This window comes from Artemia franciscana, chromosome 11, assembly GCF_032884065.1.
Source record: "Artemia franciscana chromosome 11, ASM3288406v1, whole genome shotgun sequence".
Lineage (NCBI taxonomy): Eukaryota > Metazoa > Arthropoda > Branchiopoda > Anostraca > Artemiidae > Artemia > Artemia franciscana.
Window position 1 is genome coordinate 45,259,159 of NC_088873.1, and position 12,115 is coordinate 45,271,273.

Consider the following 12,115-nt stretch of genomic DNA (forward strand, 5'->3'; position numbering starts at 1 on the left):
GGAGCAGGGTTTTCCAGTGGAATTTTCTGACGGAAAAGATTTTCCGCAAAACAGAGTTTGCTTTAAAGGTTGTTCTTTTTGTTCGGTTTTTTGTTGTTTTTTTCTGCAGGTTGGCGGAGATCCATTTTTTTTTTTTTTTACTGCAGGTTGGTGGAGATCCCTGTTGAAAAATCTGTTTTTATTTTAACCATTCTTTATTTCACAAATGCGTAAAATCACCCTCGATTTCTAGATTATATTCCTTGTTGTTTTTTTTTTCAAACATCATGCAGCTTTTATGTAAAAAAGAAAAAGACGTTTTTTTTTTAAGAGCCATTTATTTCTAGAAGTGCATGTATTTCCTATCAAAAGCCCTAACTATAAAAAAAGCGGTAATTTAATAGAAGTTTCATCTGAAATTCCAAGAGAAATTCTTTTTTTTTTCAAAATAAAACCCTACAATTTATGCGTCAAATTTATGATATTAATTTGGACTTTCTTATGATTCATGCAACTTTAACTTGAAAAATGCAAAACAAATTGTGAAAATATAATCAGATAGATGGAAAAAATAAATTTTAGGCTATTGATTATTAACAAAATTGACTCGTTAGGTTCAATCACTTCAAAAAAGACAGTATTGAGAGCTCATACGGCACTTGCGACTAGGCCGGAAGAGCCAAGAGCTCATATAGTATGAGCTCTAGCAAAATTCTAAGAATCAATATTGATTTAAAAGGAAAATCAGAGGCTTAATACCGGTCGAGATTTAAAATAAGAGCTCTGAGCCAAGATGTCCTTCTAAATGTCAAAATTCAAAATTCATTCATCACCCACTCGTAAGTTATAAATACCTCGTTTTTTCTAATTGTTCCTCTCCCTCCAGCCCCCCAGATGGTCGAATCGGGGAAAACGACTTTATCAAGTCAATTTCTGCAGCTCCCTGATACGCCTACGAATTTTCATCATCCTAGCACATCCAGAAGCACCAAACTCACCAAAGCACTGAACCCCAACCCCTAACTCCCCCAAAGAGAGCGAATGCAGTACAATTACGTCAATCACATATCTACAACATTTGCTCATTCTACCCACCAAGTTTCATCCCGATTCCTCCACTCTAAGCGTTTCCCAAGATTTCCGATTCCAACCTCAAACTCTCCCCAATGTCAACAGATCTGGTCGGGATTTGAAATAAGGGCTCTGAGACATGAGTTTCTTCTAAATATCAAATTTCATTAAGATCCGGTCACCCGTTCTTAAGTTAAAACTACCTCAATTTTTCAATTTTTTTTAAATAGACCCCCCCCCCCAAGCTCCTCCAAAGAGAACAGATCCGTTCCAATTATGTCAATCATGTATCTAGAGCTTGTGCTTATTCTTCCCATCAAGTTTCATCCCCATCTCTCCACTCTAAGCTTTTTCCAAGATTATGAAAATTTGATCAAGGGACTCCTATGTCCCCGGATCAGATTCGAGTCGAAAATTAAGCATCTGAGACATAACATCCTTCTATATATCAAGCTTCATTAAAATCCGATCACCTCTTCGTAAGATAAAGATAACCCAACTTTCACGTTTTCCACGAATTCCGGTTTCTCCCTCCAATGTCATAGGATCTGGTCGGAATTTCAAATCGGAGCTCTAGAGCACAATATCCTTATAAATATCAAATTTCATTAAGATCCGATCAATTATTCATATGTTACAAATACCTCATTTTTTCGAATTATTCCTGCCCCCCCCCCTCGACTTCAACAAAGAGTGTGAATCCAGTCCGATTATGTCAGTCACGTATCTTGTACTTGTTTTTATTCTTCCCAACTAGTTTCATCCTGATCTATCCTCTTTAAGTATTTTCCAAGATTTTCGGTCCCCCCCCCCAATTACACTGAATCCGGTCAGGATTTAAAATAAGAAATCTGAGTTACGAGGTCCTTCTAAATATGAAGTTTCATTAAAATCCGATCACTCCTTCGTAAGTTTAAAAGTACCTCTTGTTTTCTAATTTTTCAGAATTAACCCCCACCCCCAACTACCCAAAAGAGAGCCGATCCGTTCCGGTTCTGTCAAGCATGTATCTAGGACTTGTGCTTTTTTCCACCAAGCTTCATCCCGATTTTTTCACTCTAAGTGTTCTCCAAGATTTTAGGTTTCCCCCTCCCAACCCCCCAACCCCCAATGTCACCAGATCCGGTCGAGATTTTAAATAAGAGCTCTGAGACACAATATCCTTCTAAATATCAAATTTCGTTGAGATCCGATCACCTGTTCGTAAGTTAAAAATACCCCATTTTTTTCTAATTTTTCAGAATTAGCCCCCCCCCCCCAAAAAAAACTACCCCAAAGAGAACGAATCCGTTCCGGTTATGTCAATTATGTATTTAGGACTTGTGTTTATTTTTCTCACCAAGTTTCATCCCGATCCCTCCACTCTAAGTGTTTTCCAAGATTTTAGGTTTCTCCCTCCCAACTCCCCCCCAATGTCACCAGATCCGGTCGGGATTTAAAATAAGACCTCTGAGACACAATATCCTTCTAACTGTCAAATTTCATTGAGATCCGATCACCCGTTCGTAAGTTAAAAATACCTCATTTTTTCTAATTTTTCAGATTTACCCCACCCCCTCCACCCCCCCCCAGCTACCCCAAATAGAACGAATCCGTTCCGGTTATGTCAATCATGTATCTAGAACTTGTAATTATTCTTCCAACCAAGTTTCATCCCGATTACTCCACTCTGTGGAGTAATCCACAGAGTGTTTTCCAAGATTTTAGGTTTCTTTTTTTACTGCAGGTTGGTGGAGATCCCTGTTGAAAAATCTGTTTTTATTTTAACTATTCTTTATTTCACAAATGCGTAAAATCACCCTCGATTTCTAGATTATATTTCCTTTTTTTTTGTCAACCGTCATCCAGCTTTTATGTCAAAACATAACTTTTTTTTTGCAAAAGCCAATTTATTTCTAGAAGTACATATATTTCCTATCAAAAGTCCTATATATACAAAAAGCTGCAATTTGACAGAAGTTTCATGTGAAATTTCAAGAGAAACTCTTTTCTCTTTTTTTGAAAACAGTAATGTCAACAAAACCTTACATTTTATGCGTCAAATTTATGATATACTTTGGCCTTTCTTATGATTCATACAGCTTTAATCTAAACGGTAAACAAATTGTGAAAATATAATTTGATAGATGGATAAAATAGATTTTAGGCTATTGATTATTAACAAAACTGACTCGTTAGGTTCAATCACTTCAAAAAAGACAGTAATCAATCAGTGGATAAATATTAAAAAAAAAACGGTAATTACGGGTCATTAAAATTATATCAGAGTATACACAGACATACAGAGTATATAAAGACGCTTTAAAAACAACTAAAGACTTGTTAAAACCTTGTTTGTCAGGTAAATCAATTCAGGTATAATCAGGTAAATCATCTATATAATCAGGTAAATCAAGTAAGTAGAATCAATAAGGCCTCCCCCCTTATTGATTTTAATTAATATTGAGAAATGAACGCTCTTAGAATCTAACAGAAATTTGGGGCGGGAGGGATGTCCTGGGAAAAAAAAAATCAAACTATCCTGAGAAGACAAAAAAAAACACCGATAAATTTTTATTACAATATCTTTATTGCTGCCCCGCCTTTTGAATATGTTGGGAAAAATATATGCTGAACCTATAGAGAAAACGCGTCAAATGAAAGTAAAAAACCGCTCAGTTTTGAAGAGAAACAGAGACGAGTTTTAAAATTTACCTCCCCCCCTCTAGCCTCCAAATTGTTTTAACTTGAAAAAATAGTACTGTATTAAAAAGTGGATTTCGTTCACTGTTTTATCAAATTTCAATATCAAATCCAAAAGGCATAGGCAACTCTTCAAGTAGTACTGAATCTTTGCTAGGTATTTGCTACTCTTTACGAGTCATGTGATCCACATTCATTACACCACATGTTCTTGAAGGTCCTGGGTGCTTACGGGATGGGGAGAAGTTGGTGATGCTTGAGGCCAGTAACGATTCGTCTGTAGTGTTTGCAGACTGAACAGATTAAAAGCCTGTACGACATCATTCATTTCTCAACATATTTTCAGCACAGAATTTCCAGTCTGTTTCTTTTGGAGTGGGACGTTCTTCTTGCTTTCTGGAAACGGCCTCAGCAAGCAATTGGTAAAGCTTTTGGGCATCATTTATTATCGCGAAAGTTTCAGTTTCTGATGCTACTCCATCTCGAATATTTAAACTTGTCCATTTCCAAGTGTCCATTTTTGGGTTCGGTTGTTGAGGCACGTTTTACCTCTTTGATAATGGATCCAACCATTTCTTTAAATTAAGAGCAGCAATACTAAATCGTATAGGACAGTTTTGAAACTTTGCCGAGGTTGGCAAAACTTTTATGGGGGAATAAAAAATCTTAGTTGCAATCTTTGGGATATCAATTTGGAGAGGGGGGATTCAAAAGGTCCGTGACCTAGAGTGTTTAACATCATAGGAGCTTTACTTTGAGCCCAAGAGCTAATGAAAGTAAAACTCAATTAACTAGAATTTTATTGATTTTTTTTACGTCCCATCAAATTACACCGCATGCCAAAGCTATTACACAAAATCCGAATAGGATCAAAAAATATAAAATCTATAACTCTGAATTTAAAAGTGTTTATGGACCCACAATTTGAGGCGCTTGCGTATTCTTAGACTAACATATTCCTGTCCATGTCCCTCTACACTGGGAGGACCTTCTGATACGTCTACCAATATTTTCTCATATGTCCCTACTTTACTTACCACACGGAATGGTGGTTTTTAATTACTCCAATTGAAATACCAGTAAAGGGTTCTGAATCTATTTAATGATTTATTTCCTAAAATAGAACTACTTCCTAGAACGAACCCTTCCAGATGTCTTGGTTATATGTACAAAATTCAAAATTCTGAGCATTTTGGTTTGATATTTATTTATTTGCTTAAGCCCCCACCCCTACCCAGTCTTCGGGTTTTTCTTAATCTTATTAAAATTGACATCCCTTTTCCATGCATATTTTTGCATCAATCTTATCAGGGGGACTCTCTTAGGCCTCTCTTAGATCTGCTTCTTTTTTTTCTTATTTTTGATTCCTTTCCCTTCAGCTAAAAATAACCCCGTCTCTCTCAGTAAATTTTTATCGTTCCTTTGTACCAGCTAATTTTTGCTTTTCAATATCACAGCTTATTTTTACAATCTAAATCCCCATGCTTCTAGTTCGGGGTAGTTTTCTGACCTTCCTCCTTAAATTGCTACCATACATTGTTCATTCAAATTTTTACTTTTTGGTACTGCTTTTATACATTCCACACATGTTTTTACCTTTCATCATTTGATGTTCACTGCTCAAACTTCCCTCCCACCCAATGGCCAAACTACCTTACTTTTCCTTTTTTTAAACTAAGCTTTCCCAGACGTATTTATACCTTTAATTAGGGCCTATTTCAGCTTCAATTACACCGGTTAGGTAACAGCAAGAATACTGATAACAGATTTTTGCCAACCTCTATGTTTTCTTCGGGTCATAACCAACATCAGGTAGGCTCTCATGGCAACTTTTGACAGTTGCTCCAAACTGGAAAAACGCAGATCTTGAAAATTTTTCACGTAAAACAATATCATTGATATTAGTACATACACTTTTGCTTATGGCCCTTCAAACTTTTGAACTAAAAATAAGACTTCTGTTTTCAAAGCTTTAATGCCTAACACTGGAATTAAGAAAAAATTAATGTTTTTGAATTTGGTTTCCGTTATAAGTTTTAGTTTTGTTTAAAATCATATTTAAATATTCAATTTTGTTCAAAAAGTTATTTTAAATTGTAATATTGTTTTAAATATAATTTAACTGATGTGTTTCTTTCCGTTGTTTTACTTCAAAACCTCTTCTTCTTCTCTCTCTTTCATAACATAATTTAAACTATGGAATCTGAACCTTCCTGAATTAAGTTAATATCCTTCATTTAATTGACAGAGGTCCATTGAAAAAACTAATTTATTTGTTGTTTTTTTTTCTTTCTCACTTCTAATTGACTTACATCTTTAGGCGAATTTAAACAGTTAGATTTTAAAATTAGAATGAAGTTGGTGGCCTTAAAATTAAAGAGTTAAAAGACATGGCTAATTGATGAAAAACCCAAGACTGATAGTCTGAATAAGAGGCAAAGCTGGCGAAAGTCTTTTTCTTTTAAAGCATCAGGGCAAGAAATTTGTTAAAGAATTTTCAGGAAAAAACTCGCATCTTACCCTGAACATAAGACGATACTCATCATCTATGGTTTCAACTGACTCCAACTCTTATTATCCATGGTCAAGCCCGGCGAAGGAGTAATAGAAGCTATAACTGTCTTGTCGTCTTACTGAAAAATAAAATATTCTTAATTATATTCAAACTTCACTTTTTACCAGGCATTGATAGAATATTTTACAAGGTAATAATCATTAAAGAGATTACACTAATTTTTTTATGCTTATATAAAAGGAGCAATTCTCGAGACAAGCTAATCATTTAACTGCAACTACGTGAAGTCTCTAGGAATAAGAGAGAGAAATTATAATTTATGAAAATGTGTCAATTTTGTACAAACCTGTGCCTTCAGGCACAAGGATATGTCTCAAGAGTGTTACCGAAAGAATTGGCGGAAGGAGGGCTATTGAACAATTTGGGAAATGTTAGACTATAGCTTTTGCAGAAAAAAATTAAAATTTTTTTAATATAATGAGAAAAAAAAAACAAAGAATCGATAGTTAATTTTGCGAATTTTACATGGCCCTTCAAATTTGAAGTTCGCAAAATTTTTATTAAAAGTTGAACTGCAAAAAGTGAATATTAACAAAAAACTATATACATTTACTGCTTTAAGAAAACTATGAAACAAACACAGCAAGAAAACAAGTAGTATATGCAACAAACTATAGAGATTAAAGATCGAATTTTGAAAGCATATATCACCCAGATAAAGAGTGATCGAGGATTAAAAAAATTATAGTAGGTGTGGAATTTTTACTTTCCTTTTAAACGAAGTGACATCCTTTTAAACGAAGTTGCGAGAACACTCGCAACACTTTGGTTTTGCTCCCTCGCTTCGATTAAACGCTGAAATTGTTAAGTTGTGAAGTTGTTAAATCCTTTACATTTCTTACCACTGAGACCAAATTGGTCTTACCATCAAATACACAGGAAACAAATAATAGGTACGCAAACTAGAAACACATTTTTGTATAGTCTACTGTTTGAAATATGGTCAGTCAGTTGGGTACCCAAAACAATCTATTGGCAATTTCTCTGGAAAGCATCTTAAAATCTTCCTGTTTTTAGAAGCACCTACACTTCAGAACCATACTTAACTCTATCATCAAATTAGCTTCCAATATTCTAATCTGGGCTTGAAGAATTTTCTTCATATCCTGTCAAACTTTTTTCAACTGTGGAAAAATATCCTGGGACTTAGGTATTCAGTTTTTAATATCTTCAATGCACCCACCATTTTTACTAATACTACTACCTAGGTCAATTAAGCTGTCTGCTTGATCAATGTTTTGTTACCCAATGTCACCTGTTCATTTTGACTTACTCCTAGCCTTAGCAACCTAGTCTACTAAACATTAATTTTCAAACCTAATGTAGCACCCTGAACTTGCAAAACGTCAAGAAGCTCATTCATTTTCCTCATACTTTCATCTAGGATGCTGAAACCATCAACAAAATCTAACTCCAAGAAATGTTTACTTCCTCCATTGGTTCCATGTTTTACATTAGCCTTTGCTTATCTCCTTAGGCCCAATCCATCAAAACAATCTATCCAAATAGGCAGAGAACACAAAACTGCTTAACTCCTGATTTTGAAAAAAACCAGCTACTAACCTCTTTTACTACCTTGACTTTAGCTTTGATATTTATGTACATAGCACTAATTACTTTGATGTATTTGTTTGTTAGGCTACACCATAAAAAGACATTACCTTTGCTAAAGGTCTTCAATAAGCTGAATCAAACCATTGCTCATAATCTATAGAAATGACGACAAAAGGTGTTCGATAACTCAGGCACTTCTTTATTATTAATGTCTCAGTCCTGTGTCCTTATTATGATTACCATCATGCTAATTAATTAGCCAGCTGTGGAAACTAATTAATTAGAAAGGCTGTGGCTGATACCTCAAAAATAATCAATTTGCTTTTATCACTTTTGTTATACAAAGGTTTTAATTAGGATTTTCTTAAAATTGCTAGGTGCGACCCTTTTTCAAAAATCACATTCATAATTTTCAGTAACTTATTTCTAAGTCCATAACCACCATATTTAAGAACCAATACGTCATTTAAGACGATATACGTCATTTAAGAACCAATATAAGAACCAATTACGAAAAAAATTACTTTCGTCCCTACCCAAACCACAAATCCACCACCTTTTCAAGGGGAGAGTCGTACACCCCTTGCCCCCCCCTCCCTGCCTGGATCCATCAGTGCTTCTGAGGTCCGTTACTCAAAACGTATCCAAAATTTTAATTTTGAGAGATTGAAGGCTCGTAGAATATATTATTACCGTATCAAATACGGTATGTTACATAATATAAATTCCATAGGAAAACCCTTATGAAAAGGAAACAATAGAAACTTATATTTAACTTGAGGAGAAAATGAGAATAAATGAACAAACGAGCTAGCTTAACAATAGAACTTGTTCAGTTTGACAACTGAACAAATTGTTCTACAGCTTTTTTCCGATTTCTTTTAGGGAAATGCCACATTTACCTTTAAATTTTTCTGGCAAAATAGTTTCACATTTTCTAATTCTCATGCTAACCATGGCATATACCGGTAAGAAGCTAATTTGAATAATTCTAAAGAACAAATAAAAGAAACACATGATACATTTCCGGCTATTATTTTAAAGAGATGTCAAGGATTCTTCAAAAGTTTATTTATTTGCATTTTAGCAAGGAGAATATTTTCATATTTTTGGCAAAAAACAACTCGTCAAATAGTCAATCAATAAATCAATTACTCAGCGACTTTTTGAACAGATTTCTGAAATTAGGGAATAAGACACTGACTTTATTCAATTAAGTCCTTTAACAAAAAACCTCAAACTAGAAAATCTGAGAAGTTCTTTTTAATCGATTTGACTTCTGAACAACTCATGTAAACTAGTGGGAGGAATATTTTTATTTAACCTCTTCTTAGTTTCTGAGTTTTGTCAAAGGCTCATAAGAGCTCCGAAGAAAACCAAGAGAAATGGCCAAGAATTTCCTACTTTCATTTTTGCTTTCTAATGTAGTTGTTTGGATTCTAAATCTACTTTTTGCATTCCATTTTTTATTTTAAAATCCTAATTATAATGCCTTTGAATTCTATTTCTTTATGTTTTGATTTCTGATTCAAATACATTTAGAGTTCAATCCTAATTCTTTCCCTCATAATCCTAATTTAACTTTAATATACTCTAATTCAATTTTTGCTTTAGAACCAATTTTCTTATTTCACTGTCCATGTGGACTGAATAGTCCCAGGATGGAACCTCAAATTATGTTGATTTATATCAATTTTGTATTCATATCAATCAATAGCACCTCAACTGGCTATACAAACCTTTTAAAAGAAGATTGGCTTTAGGGTATTGAGTGTTCTCGGTCTGGTCAGGAAATTTTTCCTCACCGGCAGAGCTTGCTGTTTCCTTTTCTTCTTTTCCTTTCGTCAATTTTTAAGTTGTTTGAATACTCGTTAGAATCTTGCTTTCCTGCAACTGATATTCACATGAATTTCACTTCAAAAATTAATGCTCACATTTACAGAACAGTTTTCTATAACAGTATTATAAACAGTATTCTATAGTCCAGGACAGGTATCAATTAAATCCTTTAAGAAGAGTCTAGCCGTCATGGACTGACAAAATAAGAAAAGTAAACATGGATTATTTGTGATAGATATAGTGATAAATATGTGATAAATATGGATTATTTGTAGGGAACGAAATAAAGCATTATAACTATTTTTTTTTCTTTAATAGCGACAAAAAAGTCAAATCTTTTTTAATGGTTTTTGTGTGGATACTAAACTCGTCTGAGAAACAAATAGAACTTGGAATTTCCGATCAAATAAGCCTCCTCTAAATTGGTATGACAACCACATCCACAATAACCTTATATGCCCCAGGACAAAACTTAGAGCCCTTTCCCAAATCTTAGGGGACTGTGTCAACCTCAGAGATTTCTCAAAATTTTGGCAAGATACATATCGGGGGAAAGGGCGTTAGGAGGGCTAGTTGCCTTCTGTTAACTTTTGACTCTTAAAAATAAAACTAAAAATTTCAAATCAAATGAGCCTCTATCAGCGTTGATATGACCAACCCATCGAAAATAACCTTATATGCCCCAAGGTCACAATTTAAAACTCTTGCCCCCTAGATCGGTAGCATTGTCAGCCCCAGGAACATTTTTATATGTCACAGGGATTATTTTGAACAACGCTGCTGTCTCCATATTTCTATTCGATATACTTGGGAAAAAGAGGGCATGGAGGGGCTGTTGCTCTTCTATGACTTTTGACTCATAAGATAGGGAAACTAGAACTTTCGATTTCTTATGAAACAAGCCTCCTTCAAAGTTGATATGACCAACCCTTCTAAAATAACCAAATATACCCCCAGGGCCAAAATTTATAGCCCTTTTCCGTAAGCTTTGGGGGCCAGTGTAAACCACAGAGGCAGTGTTATATGACAAGTGGACTATTTTTAACAAAACATTATCTCAAATTTCTGATCAGATATATTTGGGGAAAAGGATGCTAGAGGGGCTAGCTGCACTAGCCCCTCTTAACAAAGAATTTAACAAATAATTAACTTAATCTTTAACTTAATCGATTTAACAAAGAAAACTTTTAATATCAAATCAGCCTCTTCCAGCGTATATATCACTACCCCTTCCAAAATAACCTTATACACCCTTGGGGCACAACTTACAACCATTGTCCCCCAAGCTCCAGGGGCCTATTGCCCTCCAATCACTTTTGACTCTTAAAAAGAAAACTAGAATTTTAAAAGATCAATCAAACGATCATCCTCCAAAGTTAACATTATCACCTCTTCCATAATAACTATAGGCCCCCAGGCTAAAATGGCAGCCCTATCCCCCACTCTCTGTGGGGGCTGTGTAAGCCCAAGAGGCATGGTTATATGACACATGGACTATCTGCGAGAAAGAGGGCATGGGCGCCTGTAACTCTCCAATCAATTTTAACTCTAAAAAAATTAAACTGGAATAATTAAATATAACTTTGGCTTAAATACAAAACATTTAGAAGTTCTGTTTTTTTACAAGGGATCAGACGAAAAGCAAAACAATCAAAACTTGCAGCCCTCTTCATATGTTGAGCAATATTTTTTCCTTTTTAATTCTATATATTTATTGATTTTTGAGACAAAAATGTGGAATCAAATGCAATATCAAAGAGAAAAGTGTGGACGTTGCTAAATGGTGGTATGCCTCACCCTACTGTTCCACTTATAACTGTTCCATATTGTAGCAAGACTTTTCATCTATCTATCTTTTGTCTGTGGAGCATAGGGGTTTCTGCTTGCAAAAATCAGACACAACAAAAAGTGGAAATTCAAGTTTATCATTGGTAAAATATTTACCCTGAAAAATGAATCAAATGAAAAGTATTACATACACAAGAGCTACACTCCATGTAGGATTATTATTCAAATTTTTAACATTTGAAAGTGCTTTTTCGCGAATATTCATCACAGTCACTAATTTTAAACTGGATATATTCGAGGCTAATTAACACAAGCAGTATTAGAACGGATTAAACAATGAAAAAAAAATAGCAGGAAAATATGTTATTAAAGCAATAAATGAGTAAATCAGGAGAAGGGAGTACACTGTCAGGGCAAGATGTTTTATTTTGAAAGTCAAATTATTTCAAAATATAATTTTTACTAAAATTGGACAATTGACCAGGTTTAGTAATACTTCCTGATACATTAATTTTGAATTCAATATTTTAAACATAAATTTCACTGAGTCATAATCTTTTTTTTTTTTTTTTTTTACAGAGCCTTTTTTCTTGATGGGATCATTCTGAATCCCACAAATAAAAGGAG

The 12,115-nt window shown here is 34.3% G+C and overlaps 1 protein-coding gene across 3 annotated transcripts in view; it reads right to left on the bottom strand.

Moving 5' to 3' along the window:
• LOC136033277 (uncharacterized) overlaps positions 1 to 10,745 on the bottom strand; it is a 107,690-nt gene extending 96,945 nt beyond the window's left edge. For all 3 annotated transcript variants that reach the window (XM_065714036.1, XM_065714034.1, XM_065714035.1), the window contains exons 1-2: positions 9,601 to 10,745; positions 6,253 to 6,365 (exon numbers count right to left, since the gene is read on the bottom strand). In XM_065714036.1, the coding sequence (XP_065570108.1) occupies positions 6,253 to 6,261 (9 nt within the window). In that variant the 5' untranslated portion in view covers positions 6,262 to 6,365; positions 9,601 to 10,745. The remainder of the gene's footprint in view (positions 1 to 6,252; positions 6,366 to 9,600) is intronic.
• Between the last annotated feature and the right edge of the window lie 1,370 nt (positions 10,746 to 12,115).